Here is a 17,299-nt window from a genome sequence, read left to right as displayed (position 1 = left end):
AACTTCCACTTAAGGAAACATTTATGAGGACGAGAAGCTCACTCATCGATATGCTGCAGACCTGAAAAGTGGGAAAAATTTACTGGATAGCCAAGGCTGCTTGACCGAATCCCCGGGTTGCCACGGAGCATTGCCGGATGCGCAGAATTTAATTTAAAGGAAGAGTATGCAAACGGCATAAATTAGGAGAATGTTCAGAAACGAGGTAGACAAGCTAATCTGCAAGGCGTTTTGTGTTGTGTGTGTTTGCATTAAGCAGACTGAATCTTGCACTTGACTGGGTTATGATGGTGCGCGCGCAACCCCTCCCCCCACGTTCTGGAAGCGCGCGCGCGGCTCCCTGGGATTGCTGCTTTAATGTCCGCCATGTTTGCCGTGGCGCATGTCGCGGACCGACGGCCAAATTTCGGTTTCTCGGGCTCGGCTCGGTCGGCATGAGGGGCATTTCGAGGAGCGCCCTATCCACCCAGGGGACGGACTCCTTAACTCGCATCCATGAGCGGCTCCGGGCGTCCCGCCGCCGATTTAAGACTGGTCTAAAACGCCATCTTTGTGCCAGTGAGGTCCGCTCCTTTTTCTGCGCGGTGTGTGCAGTAACCTCGCGGCGATAATTGGGGATTTTATTTTCGGGGGTTAAAATTCCTCTCCCGGCCTCCGCGCAGCACCATGAGTAAACTCTCGTTCCGAGCGCGGGCGCTGGACGCCGCCAAGCCGCTCCCCATTTACCGGGCGAAGGATCTGCCGGATCTTCAGGATTGCGTCTCCATCAATAGGGCCGTGCCGCAGATGCCGACCGGTATGGAGAAAGAAGAGGAGTCGGTGAGTGAGAGAGGGGGGGTGGGTGGGCCGGGGGGGCGGGGAGAGAGGGAGAAGTGGCGGCCGCTGGCGCTGTACTCACTGCGCAAGCTACGGCTCCAGCCGCCATTGTTGTCCTTTCCAGCCAAAGGGCGTTTTGGCGCGGGATTTGAAACCGTGAACTCAACTTTTTTTTAAATTAATGAAGACTTTAAATTATATATAATTTTTTTATGTCGACCGAAACAATTAAGATTTTTTTAAAATTAGAAAACAGAAAGCAAGAACTTTTTTTTTCCCGAACATGTCACCGTAACCGTCCTCCTGCGATCTGGTGCTTTTGACGGTTTTAGTCCGGCTTTTTGAAAACGTCCCGCCCCTTCCTCCATCCGATTGGCCAAGAGTCCCTGTCAATCTGTACTCCCGGGGAGATCCTGGCCGCTGATTGGATGCAGGCGAGTGATGCACAGCTCGTGCTGTCCAGTGCCGAGATAAACAGTGAACTCCGTGCGCCGGTAGTTTGTATGACAGGTTCCATTGCTTGGCTGCTCCTCGTGTTCCGAGGGAGAAAAAGGGATTGCTTGTTTTTTTTAAGTTAACAAAACGCTGATGGCTTGAACATAATTTTAGCACTTGTCAACATTTCTGGAACTGATACCTTTGATTCCGTGTTGCAGACGCAGCAGCTTACGTTTTTGTAGAATGATCCAAGCCCATGTGTTATTTACATTTTATGCAAATAAAACTTCAATGCAAATTTAACTTGAATAATCCTAACCTTTATTGGGGGTCAGTATCAGTATTTTAATATGGGTTTGAAGATTGCTGGGGTAATCAGTGACACTTTTTAAGGGATGTAATATTTCTGGAGTAAAGATGACATACTGCTCACGGAAGAATGATTTACCTTACGTGCTTAGAAATTGCCATTAAATTCTTGCCCGCACTAATTATCCTATGTAGTGGTGTGAATTAGATGAAACACGACATTTAATGGTGCTGTACTGAAAAATCATATACGGGCTGGCTAATGGGACCACACTGGTGTAAGACCAAAAGACATAGGAGCAGAAATTAGGCCATTCGGCCCATCAAGTCTGCTCCACCATTCAATCATGGCTGATAATTTTCTCAACCCCATTCTCCTGCCTTCTCCCTGTAACCTTTGATCCCCTTACCAATCAAGAACCTACCAACCTCAGTCTTAAATACACTCAATGACCTGGCCTCCACAGCCTTCTGTGGCAATGAATTCCATAGATTCACCACTCCGGCTAAAGAAGTTTCTCCTCATCTCTGTTCTAAAAGGTCTTCCCTTTACTCTGAGGCTGTGCCCTCGGGCCCTAGTCTCTCCTAATGGAAACATCTTCCCCACGTCCACTCTATCCAGGCCTTTCAGTATTCTGTAAGTTTCAATCAGATCCCCCCATATCTTTCTAACTCCATCGAATATAGACCCAGAGTCCTCAAACGTTCCTCATGTTAAACCTTTCATTCCTGGGATCATTCTTGTGAACCTCCTCTGGACCCTCTCAAATGATCATTTGATCCCTGTAAATTTGGTACCTGTAAATGAATCTGATTTAATTCGTATACCCGGTTGGATCCTATGAAATTTATAAGGAAGGATCATGATGGATGTAGGGAATGTGGTTTGTCAGTTCTGCTCATTTGAGACCTGGAAAGATATAAACCTGCTCCATAGGTGATTTTTTTCCCCCCGCAAGTAGATCTGAGGTAGGTCAAGTGAGGAAGTGTTTGAGCATCCCCACCGCCCCCGCCCTCCCCATATTTACTAATCTCCTGGTGGTGCAGAATATGCCTGCTAATATTGTGTCGCTTGATGATCGTTGCACCATTGAAAAAAGGAAAATACATAATTATATTTTCTGGTATTCATATCAGTTGAATACTGGACATAAGGAACAGCAATTAGACGAGCTTTGAGAGAATTTGAATTTTTTTTCTGAAAGCTGAAGTCTGGAATGCAGAAGCTGAAGATGGGGAAGAAAATTTCATTGTGATTCCACCTGATGATTGGGGAATCTGTGTGTAAATAATCTAGAGGCTAGGATGCTGACCATTGTCAGGAGCTTTTCGCTTGGGTGGGCTGAAAATCTGCCTTCCTAATACGTGTCCCAATCAGTAGGGAAATGGAAACTCTGGGCCTGAAAAGCTAGTTTCCATATGTATGTGTTCAGCAATTCCTACATTCCATTTTTCTTTTGGAAAATCACAGAGGGTGTTAGTTAAATAAAAAGTTGTTATTCCTGATTTATATTATTACTCAGCCTTGGTGTCCTGCCTTATATACATTTCTCAAAAGAAAAATATAGTGTTAAAACTTGCCATCAAAATATTTATTTCTAAGTCTTCAGTTGTTGCATAATCTTTAATTAAATATTTGTTATTACTTAAATGAGAAAATCATTGTCCATCTCAACTTTGTTAAAAAAAATACTGCTATTGTACAACTACATCTTTATCAACTTTCTTGTTGGACTTCTTTGTCACATGATTAGTTAGTATATATGTGTATCTAATTATTTTTCCATTCTTTGGATCATATTCGCTGTTTTGCACATTATAGTTTTTTTTATTCTTTCACAGGATGTGGGAGTCACTGGCTTGGCCAGCATTTGTTGCCCATCCCTAATTGCCCCTGAGAAGGTGGTGGTGTAGGTACACCCACAGTGCTGTTAGGGAGGGAGTTCCAGGATTTTGACCCAGCGACAGTGAAGGAACGACGATGTAGTTCCAAATCAGGATGGTGTGTGGCTTGGAGGGGACCTTGCAGTTGATGGTGTTCCCATGCATCTGCTGCCCTTGTCCTTCTAGGTGGTAGAGGTCACTGGTTTGGAAGTGCTGTCGAAGGAGCTTTGGTGAGTTGCTGCAGTGCATCTTGTGGATGATAAACACTGCTGCCACTGTGCATCGGTGGTGGATAGGGTGCCAGTCAAGTGGGCTGCTTTGTTCTAGATGGTGTCAAGCCTCTTGAATGTTGTTGGAACTGCAACTCATCAGGCTGAGTGGAGAGTATTCCATCCCACTTCTGACTTGTGCCTTGTAGCTGGTGGACAGGCTTTGGGCAGCCAGGAGGTGAGCTATTTGCCATAGAATTGCCAGCCTCTGACCTGCTCTTGTAGCCGCATTATTTATATGGTTGATCCTGTTCATTGTGCATAAACAAGTGGTCTATCCAAACAAAATCTTTAGAGCCCTTTGCTTTACCATCTGAGTTTCATTTTATGAGATTTCTTATATTTAAACTTTTATGCAAAAATATCTGACCCCTTAACCCTTGTATTCTTTCTTCATTTCATCACTCACTTGAGGGAATTATATTCCCTCATCATTGTAAGGTACTTATCAACAAATGGGCTGAGATTCTTTTCTGAATTTGTAGTTTTTCCCCCTTTTCAGTGTTGGTATGCTCACTCCTCCTGAGGAACCTCACAACTACTGCTTACATCCTCAATTTGCCTGTAGATCCCTGCCAGATTTCTGATCAACAGCTGGGAATTTTCTTGCTGTTTCCATTAATAGTTTAATAATTTATATGTGGTTGAATATTCAAGCAAATGGTAATTAATATTGTGGACTGTTTGATCAAATAATACAACATGTATTCTATGAGCCTCTGCATGCAGTGCTTTTACAATATTACTGATGGAGCAACATCAAAGTGACCATTCTCATTCCCCTCTCTACCCCCATCACCGCCCCTTCCAAAGGCAAGGCCATTGCTATCCAAGTTTGTCAAAAACTAGCGTTTGTCACAACATAACATAAGAACATAAGAAATAGGTGTAGGAGAAGCCTGCTCTGCCATTCAGTATGATCATGGGCTTCGACTCCACTTTCCTGCCCTACTCCACGTATTGCTTGATTCCCTGAGACACCAAGAACCTGTCCATCACAGCCTTAAATATATTCAATGATGGCGCATACACAACCCTCAGGTCGTGAATTCCAAAGATTCACAATCCTTTGAAGTAATTTTTCCTCATCTCAGTCCAAACGAACAGTCCCTTATCCTGAAGCTGTGCCCTCTTGTTCTAGACTCTCCAGCCAAGGGAAACAATATCTCAGTGTCTATGCTGTCAAGCCCCTCCATAATTTGAATGTTTCAATGAGATAACCTCTCATTCTTCTAAATTCCAGAGAATATAGAGCCAATTTACTCAACATAGGACAACCCTCTCATCACAGGGACCAATCTTGTGAACCTTTGTTGTGCTGCCTCCAATACAAGTATGTTCTTCCTTAAATATGAGACCAAAATTGTATACAGTATTCCAGCTGTGGTCTCACCAAAGCCCAGTACACTTGTAGCATGACTTCTTTATTTTTGTACTCCAATCCCCTTGCACTAGAGGTCAACATGCCATTTGTTTTACTAATTGCATGTTGTACCTGGCTGCTAACTTTGCCAAGAGTCTTAGAGGTCTACAGCACAGAAAAAGGCCCTTCGGCACATCAAGTCTGCGCCGGTCAAACAAGTACCTAACTTCCTTGTTCTTTGTTTGACTACATCCAAGTCCTCTGAACATCAGCATTTACAAGTATCATGCTTTTAAAAAAAAATCTGCTTTTCTATTAACGACAAAAGTGAATAACCTCATACTTCCCCACATTATATTCCATTAGCCCCCTTGTCCACTCACTCAACCTGTCTATATCTCTTTGCAGCCTTGTGATGTCTGTCTCACAGCTTGCATTACCACCTAGCTTTGTATCATTAGCAAACTTGGATATATTACTTTCACCTAAACCATTGCTCTCTGTCTCTTTGTCTGAGATTTAATATAGATTGTAAATAGCAGAGGCCCCAGTGCTAATCCTTCTGGCACTCCATTAGTCATACCTGGTCAACTTGAAAATGTATCATTGCCACTACTGTTTGCTTCCTGTCCATTAACCAATCCTCTATCCATGATAGTATAATCACCCTCAACTTCACGAGCCTTTATCTTGTATATTAACCTTTTCTAAGGACCTTATCGAATGCATTTTGGAAATCAAAGTATACTACATCCACTAGTTCCCCTTTATCCTACTAGTTACATTCTGAAAAACCTCTTTTCAAAAAAAATTATCAAACATGATTTCCCTTTTGTAAAACCATGTTGACTTGTTCTAATCATCCTGTGCTTTCTAAGTGCATTGTTAAGATTTTCTTAATAATAGATTCCAGTACTGATATCGGGCTAACTGGCCTGTCTTCTCTCTCCATCCTTTCTTGACATTTGCTAACTTCCAATCTGCTTGAATTGTTCCCGCATCTAGGGAATTTTGAAAAATCATAGCCAGCGCATCTGCTATCTCTGCAGGTAACTCCTTTAGAATCCTAGGATGTAGGCCGTCAGTTCCTGGGGATTTGACTGATTTTAGTCCCTTGAGTTTCTCCAGTACCTTTTTCTGCTGATATTAATCACCTTAATTTCCTCACTCTTATTAGCCCCTTGGTTACTTTCTATTTCAGCTATGTAACTTGTGCCTTCTACTGTGAAGACAGACATAAATATTAGTTCAATTTCCCTGCCATTTCCTATGATAAATTCTCCTGTCTCTGCTTATAAGGGAACAATATTTACTTTAGCTACTCTCTTCCTTTTTATATATTTATAAAAGCTCTTACAATCCATTTTTATTTTCCTGGCTAGTTTACTCTCAAATGTGAACCCTGACCTCCCCCATTATTTAGTTTAAAATTCTCTCTACAGTCCTAGTTATACAACTTTCCAGGACACTGGTTTCTGTGTGGTTCAGGTGAAGGCCGTCCCAATGGTACAGCTCCCCCTTCCCCACCCCCCCCAGCATTGGTGCCAGTACCGCATGAACCAAAATCCCATTTCTCCTACATAAATCTTTGTACCACACATGCAGCTGAACTAGTCTTATCCACTCTAAGCCAGTTTGTTTGTGGCTCAGGTAGTAATCCAGAGATTATTATCTTTGTGGTCCTGCTTTATATTTTATCCCCTAGCTACTCGTACTCCTTCAACAACCTCTTTCTCAGTCCTATCTATGTCATTGGTATCCACGTGCACCGTGACAATTGGATCATTCCCCTCCTATTCAAGTTCCCCTCCAGCCTGGAGGAGATATCCTGGAATTGGGCAGGCAACACAATCTTCAGGACTTCCACTGTCAGCTGCTGAGAACTGTATCTATCCCCGTAACTATACTGTCTAACCATACTTACTATAACTACGTTCCTTTTTACTCCACCCGCTAGAATGATGCCCTGCACCACAGTACTGTGGTCAGTTTGCTCATCCTCTCTGCACTTCCTGCTCTCATCCAGAAAAGCTACAAGAACCTCAAACCTGTTGGACAATTGCAGGGCTGAGGCTCCTTCATTGCTACCTTCTGGGTCCCCATACTTGCCTCAGTCACAGTAACACCCTCCTGTCCCTGACCATAGACCAAGTCAGAAGCACCTACCCTAAGTAGTGGAACTGCCTCCTGGAACAAAGTGTCCAGGTAACTTTACCCCTCCCTGATGCTTTGCAGTGTCTGAAGCTGGGAATCCAGCTCATCATCTATGAGCCAAAGATCCTCAAGCTGCAAACAAGTAACTGCAGATCTGTTTGCCACCAGGCCCCACATGCTACAGTGCCAACACACCACCTGCCCTGCCATCTTTATTGTGTTTTATTTATATAGTTTAGAAATATCAATCAGCTGTTAACTATAGTTATATTAAGTAGTTTAACTAGTTAAGCTATAAATTTAATCCAGTACTGTTTAAACTAGAGGGTTAAAATCTTAAAAGTCACCCACGAATCATCTAACTGCTTACCTCATTAATGTCTTTGAACTATGACTGGAGGCTGAGCAAAAGTATAAAAGGCATCACCTTCTTTCCCCCTCTGCACCAAATTGCCAAGTTAGCACTTGTTCCTTGTTGCACTCGGGCCTTGCCATCTCCACTTTGGGGGAGTTTGGCTCTCTGAAGTATCAAATCCACCGGACCATATGTTTTCAACTGTTTATTTATTAATACTGTTTGTTTTCATGTTTGTTAAATTATATACTTCATATATGAACAGTTTTACATGTAAGGTGGAATTCCTGTGTCATTAAGTGTTTAAGTGTTATCACTTGCTTCCTGTGATACTTCTGCTTTTTTTTGTCCTTGATCACCATTTTAACCTGATTATCTAAATTACCCCATAATATGCCATCAGAATAATACGTTCACCATTACAATGCCCTGTAATTGTCCCAACAGGTTTGAGATTCTTGTAGCTTTTCTGGACAAGAGCAGGAACTGAAGGGAGGATTACAATTACAGTTACAAATAGGAAGTTAGTCCAGATGAATGCATGGCTGGAGAGATGGTGCAGGAGGGAGGGCTTTAGATTTCTGGTACATTGAGACCGTTTCTGGGGGTGGTGGAACCTGTACAAGGCGGATGGGTTGCACCTGAACTGGAATGGGACCAATATCCTTGCGGGGAGGTTTGTTAGTGCTGTTGGGGATGGTTTAAACTAACTTGGCAGAGGGATGGGATCCTGAGAGGAAGTTCAGCAGGGGGAGATGCACAGCCAAAATTAGAAGAGAGAGCAAGTGAGTCTGGAAGGCGTAGAAATTATAGATCAGTTAAGGCACAAAGGAGTTTGGTAAGGTTGGATGGTATTTATTTTAATGCAATGAGTCTGACAAATAAGGCAGATGAGTTGAGGGCACAAATTAACACATGGAAGTATGATGTAATTGCTGTCACAGAGACATGTTTGAGAGCGGGGCAGGATTGGCAGCTCAATATTACAGGATATAGAGTCTTCAGGCGAGACAGGGAAGGCGGTAAAAGGGGAGGCGGTATCGTAATATTGATCAAGGAATCAATTACATCAGTAAGGAGGGATGACATCTTAGAAGGCTGCTCAAATGAAGCCTCATGGGTAGAACTGAAAAACAAAAAAGAAGCAATCACATTGCTGGGAGTGTACTATAGGCCCCCAAACAGTCAGAAATAGAAGAGCAGATAGGTAGGCAAATTTCAGAGAAGTGTAAAAATAATAGGGTAGTAATAGTGGGGCACCCCAACATTAACTGGGTTAGTCATAGTGTGATTGGTTTAGAGGGAGTGGAATTCTTAAAATGCATCCAGGGGAGCTTTTTAAGCCTGTACATAGAAGGTCCTGTAAGAGAGGGGGCGGTCCTGGACTTAATTTTAGGGAATTAAACCGGGCAAGTGATAGAGGTATCAGTGGGGGAGCATTTTGCAGGTAGTGATCATAACCCTGAAGCACAAAGAAAAGTACAGCACAGGAACAGGGCCTTCGGCCCTCCAAGCCTAAACCAATCATATTGCCTGTCAAACTAAAACATTTTGCACTTCCGGGGTCCGTATCCCTCTATTCCCATCCTATTCATGTATTTATCAAGCTGCGTCTTAAAACAGCACTATGTTACCTGCTTCCACTACCTCCTCTGGCAGCGAATTCCAGACACTCACTACCCTCTGCGTAAAAAACTTGCCCCGCACATCTCTAAAGTTTTCTCCTCTCACCTTAAATCTATGTCCCCATGTAATTGACTCTTCCACCCTGGGAAAAATCTTCTGACTATCTACTCTGTCCATGCCACTCATAATTTTGTAAACTTCTATCAAGTCGCCCCTCAATCTCCGTCGCTCTAGTGAGAACAATCCGAGTTTCCCCAACCTCTCCTCATAGCTAATAACCTCCAGACCAGGCAGCATCCTGGTAAACCACCTCTGCACCTTCTCCAACACCTCCATATCCTTCTGGTAATGTGGCAACCAGAATTGCACGCAATATTCCAAGTGTGGCCTGACCAAGGTTCTATACAGCTGCATGTCTTTTGCCTTCCTGACTACCTTATCTGCCTGTATTGCCACTTTCAGTGACCTGTGAACCTGTACTCCCAGATCCCTCTGCCCATCGATGCACTTAAGGGTTGTGCCATTTACTGTATAATTCCTACGTATTAGACCTTCCAAAATGCATTACCTCACATTTGTCTGGATTAAACTTCATCTGCAATTTCTGCGCCCAAATCTCCAACTGATCTATATCCCGTTGTATCCTTTGACAATCCTCTTCACTATCTGCAACTCCTCCAACCTTAGTGTCATCTGCAAACTTACTAATTAATTAGCCCAGTTACATTTTCCTCTAAATCATTTACGTATACTACAAACAGCAAAGGTCCCAGCACTGATCCCTATGGAACACCACTAGTCACAGCTCTCCATTCAGAAAAGCACTCTTCCACTGCTACCCTCTGTTTTCTATGACCAAGCCAATTCTGTATCCATCTTGCCAGCTCACCTCTGATCCCGTGCGACTTCTACCTTCTGTACCAGTCTGCTCCGTTAGATTCAAGGTTGTTATGGAAAAGGACAAGGATGGGCCAGAAATCAGAGTTCTAAATTGGGTCGATTTTATTAAGATCAGATATGATTTGGCCAGAGTAGACTGGGAGCAGCTACTTTAGCTAAGTGGGACTCATTCAAGAAGTAAATAGAGACAGTACAGGGCCAACATATTCCAGTAAAGACAAAGGGTGGGGGTCAACAAATCCAGGGAACCGTGGATGTCAAGGGATATACAGGATTGAATAAAGAGAAAAAGAGAGGCTTATGGCAGATACCTTGGGCCCAAAATAGCGGAAGCCCTAGAGGAGTATAGAATGTGTAGGGAGGAACTTAAAAAGGAAATTAGGAGAACAAAAAGGAGCATGAAAAGACATTTGCAGGTAAAATAAAGAAAAATCCAAAGTTATTTTACAAGTACATTAAGAGCAAGAGGATAACTAGGGAAAGAGTAGGGCCCATTAAGGACCATAGTGGTAATTTGTGTGTGGAGCCGGAAGATGTAGGTAGGGTTCCAAATGAATACTTTGTGTCGGTGTTCACAAGTGAGAGGGACAACATGGGTATGGAAATCAGACAGAAGGACTGTGATATAATTAAAGAAATTAGCATAGAAAGGGAGGAGGTTCTAAGTGGTCTGGCAGGCTTAAAAGTAGATAAATCTCCAGGCCCGGATGAAATGTATCCCAGGCTGTTGATTGAGGCAAGGGAGGAGATAACAGGGGCGCTGGCAATTTTCAATACCTGTCTGGCCACAGGAAAGGTGCCAGAGGACTGGAGGACAGCCAACGTGGTACCATTATTCCAGAAAGGAGGAAGGGATAAACCAGGGAACTACAGGCCAGTCAGTCTAACCTCAGTGGTGGGGAAACTATTGGAAGCAATTCTGAGACACAGAATTAATCTACAGTTGGAGAGGCAGGGATTAATCAAGGACAGTCAGTGTGGTTTTGTTAACGGGAGGTGATGTCTGACCAATTTGATTGAATTTTTTGACGAGGTGATCAGGTGCGTAGATGAGGGCAATGCATTTGATGTAGTTTACTTGGACTTCAGCAAGGCTTTTGATAAGGTCCCGCATGGGAGACTGATAACGAAGGTAAGAACTTATGGGATCCAAGGCAATTTGGATTCAGAATTCGCTGAGTGGCAGGAAGTAGGGGGTGATGGTCGAGGGGTGTTTTTGTGACTGGATGCCTGTGTTCGTTGGGGTTCCACAGGGATCAGTGTTGGGTCCCTTGCTGTTTGTGGTATATATAAACGATTTAGACTTGAATGTAGGAGGGTTGATCAGTAAGTTCGCAGATGACAAGAAAATTGGTGGGGTGGTAAATAATGAGGAGGATAGCCTTAGATTACAGGAGGAAATAGGCTGGTCAGATGGGCTGATCAGTGGCAAATGGAATTTAATCTGAATAAGTGTGAGGTGTTGCACTTGGGCAAGACAAACAAGGCACGGGAATACATGATGAATGGTAGGACTCTGGGAAGTACCGAGGATCAGAGGGACCTTGATGTACATGTCCACCGGTCCCTTAAGGTAGTGGGACAGGTAGATAAGGTGGTTGAGAAGGCATATGGGATACTTTCCTTTATTAGCCGAGGCATAGAATATAAGAGCGGGTGGTTATGCTGGAACTGTATAAAACATTGGTTCGGCCACAGCTAGAGTATTGCGTGCAGTTCTGGAATCTGCATTATAGGAAGGATGTGATTGCACTAGGGAGAGTGCAGAGGAGATTTACCAGGATGTTGCCTGGGGCTGGTGGGTTTTAATTATGAGGCGAGATTGGATACACTGAGGTTATTTTCCTTGGTGCAGTGGAGATAGAGGGGGGACATGATTAAGGTGTATAAAATTATGAGGGGCATAGATAGGGTAGAGAGGAAGGAACTTTTCCCCTTGTGGCGGGATTAATAAACAGGGGGCATAGATTTAAGGTAAGGGGCAGGTGGTTTAGAAGGGATGTGAGGAAGAATTTTTCCACCCAGAGGGTGGTGGGAATCTGGAACTCGCTGTCTGAAAGGGTGGTAGAGGCAGAAACCCTCATAACATTTAAGTATTTGGATGTGCACTTGCGATGCCATGGCATACAAAGCTATGGGCCTAGTGCTGGAAAATGGGATTAGAATAGTTAGGTACTTGTTTGACCGGCGCAGACTTGATGGGCCGAAGGGCCCTTTTCTGTGCTTTAGACCCCTGACTCTATGACTCTCCATCTCCGATGCCTCTCCTTGTCCATAGGAACAAAGGAGTCTGGGGCAGGAATAGGTCATTCAGTCCTTCGAGCCTCCTCTGCCATTCAATAAAATCATGGCTGACCTGATTGTGATCTCAATCTCACTCTACTGTCTGCAGCCCCCCACCCCATTCCAATAATCCTCGACTCCCTTGTCTATCAAAAATCTGTCTAACTCTGCCTTGAATAAACTCAATGACCCATCCTCTATTGCTCTCTTTGGAAGAGAATTCCACCTGCTAACGACCCTCAGAGGAAAATAAATCTCATCTCAGTCTTAAAAGGAGATCTCTTATTCTTAAGCTGTGCCCTCTGCATCTAGCCTCCCCCACAAGTGGAAATATCCTCCTGGTAGCTACCTTATCAAGTCCCCTCAGGATCTTATGTTTCAATAGGTTCACCTCTCATTCTTCCAAACTTCAACGGGTATAGGCCCAACCTGTTCAACCTTTCTTTGTAAGGTAAGTCCTTCATCCCAGAAAAGAGTTGAGTACCTAGCTTCTGGCTCAAATTGAGCCAGGTCCTGGAAGATCAGCTAGTACATGTACATTGATTAGTTTAGTTTAAAGTTTTATTATGAATAGTTTATACAGATACATTTGTTTTTCATTCTGTAGCCAATTTTAAACAAACAGACTTTAAAAAAAATACACTTCTGATAGTTCCATGTCCCTTGCATCATCTTTAGTGGAGTGTACATGATGACTCTCTCCCAGTACTGCTCTATGTCTTAGCATTTTTGAGGAACAATCAATGGTCACTTTTCCCCCAGCCCCCTCTTTTTTTTCACGAGTTCCTTATTGGAATGGTTGAGACCAGTAATGCATTGATTTGGAAATTCTGAACTTTATCGCTGTACACTTCTGTCACTTAAAACAGAAAATGCTGGAAATACTCGGATCAGACAGCATCTGTGGAGAGAGAAACAGTTAATATTTCATCAGAATTTGTATGTTGTCACCCGATTAACAATGTTTCAGGAAATGCTTGTGGAACTAAAGAGCTGTGTGCATTTTTTTGTCATTAATACTATAAAGATGTTTACCAAATTTAAAGTTTACTACTGTTAGAAATTTCTCATCACAGATAAATTGCATTGTATTTTAAGTTGCATTTTCAGTGATATTGTTTATTGTTAATCACTGGCAGACACATAGAGTTGGGATTTGTATTGGCAAGTACTGCAGTCATAAAAGCTCAATGAACCATCAGTGCAAAATGAGATAACTTTTAAAGTTGGAAACAAGCTATTTCAGGGCAGTGATGTATTGGGGTTGTGGGATACAATTTGAATTTCATTTTCAAGACTTTCTAAATACTGTTGCCAACTCTTATCTTTTTGACTGACAATCACTATGCAGCCTCCCATTTAATAATTATCTTGAGGTGTGCCTCATTAGTCAGACTTTCTCTCGCCCTTCAGCTGAGAATTTTTGCCTTATAAGTTTCTGGGAGTGCAAGCTGATAACCGCATGAGAAGAGGACATCTGGGATCTTGGGGAACGACTGGACCAATGGTTTATCCACGTAGCCAATCAGCTTTAAGGATTGAGAAAGTAATGGGAACAACAGTGCAGGAAATAGGGTGAATTAGTCATTTGGTTCAGTAGGAGAAATAGGGGACTAAAGATTTGGATTAAGAGAAAAAGACAAAAATAGTTTTTTAAAAATTTAATATTAAAATCTTAAATGATTTAATGTTAAACTGCAGGACTGAGACACTGGTTTTATCCCTTTCCTGGGTCATTGAGTGACATTGACAAGTTTAATTGAAAAATGTGTAAATGTAACAGTTTCTTGAAGCTTGGGGAGGTTGAGAGCTTTTTGGCAAGGTTAACAGTGTAGCGGCACAAATTGTGATGATTCGCAATTCTTCACAAGTTGCTGCATGATTTCCACAGTAATGACGTGGATTTCATTTGTAGTTATTTTGGCAGCAAAATCTGGGCCATCGATATCTTTGACATATGTTAAACTGAATTGTCAACAGTTGTTTCACTTTACATTTGAATTCCAGATGGTCTTTGTTTACTAATGTTTTTACAAACCCAGAATCCTTTTGAAATATTTTCTGCACTTTTTCTTCAATTCATACCTAATCATAGGGGGAGCTTTACCAGGCCCTTGGGGGGTGTGTTCCTGTCTCCTTTTTCCCAGAGGTGGCTTCTTTGCGCTGATGGCAACCTGCAGTGGCGGGAAGCCAGTTGAGGTCGTTAATGAAGCAATTAGCCAGTATTTGGAATTTTACCAGTGGCGCATGGAACCCCTGCAGTGTTTGCTGTTCGTCAACTCACAGGAGGCAAGTGCACAGTGAGAAGACAGAGTGCCATGAATATATATGCAATCTGCATGTTAAAGGTGGAAATTGGCAAGCCAGAGGTCATCCTCAGGCAGAGGCGTGCGATTGTACGATTGCCTCTTAGAAACTTGTGACGGAAAGTACTCAGGGTGAAGTAGTGACTGCTATTTCCTCTAATCGTTTTGCTCCTTTCGTCCTATTGACCTCAGCAGCAGTCTCACTGCAGACACAGTGAAGGCTGCTGTCTGCCCTTGCAGTTGCATGTGCTGAATTACCTGCCCACTGTCCCTAATTGGATGGCAATCCTGAAGGTGCAGTTTCAATTGGATGCTTCCTGGAAGATTGTACCTGTTGTCCCGCTGTAACCTGAAAATGGTCCCACCATCCAGGAGAAACCTACATTGGGAGAATTTAGCCCTCTGTTTCCTTTAAGCACAACTTCCAAATAAAGGATACTACCTCTCAGATTCTCCTGTATTTTAGAAGTTATGTCACCTTCCTGTAATCTTTTGGAATTTATTTCCCTGCTTGTAACTTTTATAATTTAGATGCCAACATTTAAAAACACTTAAGTTTTCCTAGTTCAATATTTTAATCTCAAGACATTTATTCCTTTTCCAGACTCTCAAAATAAAAGTATTCTGGAGTAAAATTGGGAATGAGTCAATAAAGTGAGTATCATTTGCTCTTGAGGTATGGTGGTATTGACCCACATCAGTGATTGCAGATTTTTCTCAAATTTTAGGAAATCAGACCGTCCAACCCCATTTTGCTGTACCTAATCTAGTAGATTGGCTGATAAAATTAGTCAGACACATCAATAAAGTCTCACACCAAAGCACAAGACATGTATCTTGTCATTTTTCATACAACTATAGAAAGTACAGCTCACAGGATGAGTTTTAGGTTACTGTGCTAGCTCTTCAGCTGCAACTATCTAAAACTTGTTTCACTGCCCTTTCCAAAGTAGAATCATAAAGCACAAAAAGAGGCAATTCTACCCATAGTGCCCATGCCAGCCCTTCAATTAGTCCCACTCCCTTTTTTCTATAAATCTGGAAACTTTTCCTTTTCAAGTGTTTATCCACTTCCCTTTTAAAAGTTACTATTGAATTTGCTTCCACCATCCTTTCAAACAGTGCGTTCTGGATCACTTTCTGCATTTAAAAATAAAATTCTCCTCTGGTTCTTTTGCCAATTGCCTTATTTCTGATTACTGAACCTCTTGTCAATGAAAACAGTTTCTCCTTATGTACCCTTACCAAGAGCTTTCATAATTTGAAAGTTGTTATTAAATCTCCTTTGAACTTTTCCTGCTCTAAGAAGAACAATCTTAGCTTCTCTAATTTTGCCACATAACTGAACTCTCTCTGGGGCAGTTCCAGTAAATCTCCTTTGTAACCTCTCCAAGGTCTTGACATCCTTCCTCAGGCATAGTGCCTAGAATTGGACACACTATTTCAGCTGACCAGTAATTTATAAAGGTTTAGCATAACTTCTCTTACTTTTGTTCTCACTGCCCCTCTTTTTTAATAGCCATATCAACTTGTCCTGCCACCTGTCAAAGATCTGTGAAAGTGAAACCCTAGGTCTTTATTCCTATGCCCCCCCCCCCCCCCCCATTAACTTAGCGGATTCCCTCCTATATTTGTAGTAAGTTTACAGGCAAGAAAACATTTGGTGAGAGAAGTAGCACGATTGAGGCTCCACCACGAAGAACAAGAATGATGTAAAATTCTGAATGATGAAATATACAAATTTGACAGTTGTGATAATTATTTTTATGCATAAAACCATTATTTAAGTGTCATGGATGATGTACCAAAATTTACTAGAGAATTTCTTGTTCTCTACCAACAGTGAGACAAATCCAATGGAGCAAGGCAAGTTCTAGAATAAAGAAAGATGTAATTTGAAAATTCCAAAACATCGCATAGGACAATAGTTCAGAGCAAGAATACAGATACAGTATAATATACAAGACACTGCAAAGAGATTAGTACAAGACTCATGGCAATGGAAGGATGGTAAGGTAAAAGGCACTGCTGTTGGTAATAGTACAGGAAAGTGGAAAGGAGTAGTAGTACAGGGCACTGCATTTGCCAGTGGAATGGAGCAGTGGTACACAGAAATGCACAGGTTAGTCGTACAGGGAATGGTTACAAGGAATTATTCACAGCAGTCATGGAAGGGAATGATGCACACCATTACACAGAGCAATAATCAGTAAGGGAATCAAGGGTTATAGGGAAAAGGCAGGAAAGTGGAGTTGAGGGTTATCAGATCAGCCATGATCTCATTGAATAGTGAAGCAGACTGAAGATGGACTGAATGGCCTACTTCTGCTCCTATGTCTTATGGTTATGTATTTGGCCATGAATGTGCCTGAATAATCAACACCCTACTTTTTTGGTCAGAGTAAGTGTTTTTTAACACTTGGATTATAATTATTAGTCAGAACTTATGCTGATTAATCACTGCAGGACAGAAAAACTGGCTTAACATTTATCTGCAATGGCATTCTTGCCCTTTTGAATCAGAAGTAGTGAGTCAAACCCCTTTTCAGAGACGTGTTTATGTTCTGAAAGGGCAGTTCCGGACTGACGGAGTGCT

General features: G+C 42.4%; 1 protein-coding gene across 2 annotated transcripts in view; it reads left to right on the top strand.

Moving 5' to 3' along the window:
* Positions 1-345: 345 nt before the first annotated feature.
* Positions 346-17,299, top strand: part of epc2 (enhancer of polycomb homolog 2 (Drosophila)) — a 58,496-nt gene continuing 41,542 nt past the window's right edge. Inside the window, exon 1 of one of the 2 annotated variants that reach the window (XM_041201073.1) lies at positions 346-819. In XM_041201073.1, coding sequence (XP_041057007.1) covers positions 667-819 — 153 coding nt within the window. In that variant the 5' untranslated portion in view covers positions 346-666. The remainder of the gene's footprint in view (positions 820-17,299) is intronic. The other variant, XM_041201074.1, reaches the window with a different exon arrangement.

This window comes from Carcharodon carcharias, chromosome 12, assembly GCF_017639515.1.
Source record: "Carcharodon carcharias isolate sCarCar2 chromosome 12, sCarCar2.pri, whole genome shotgun sequence".
Classification (NCBI taxonomy): Eukaryota; Metazoa; Chordata; class Chondrichthyes; order Lamniformes; family Lamnidae; genus Carcharodon; species Carcharodon carcharias.
This window is presented reverse-complemented; position numbering and strand designations above follow the sequence as displayed.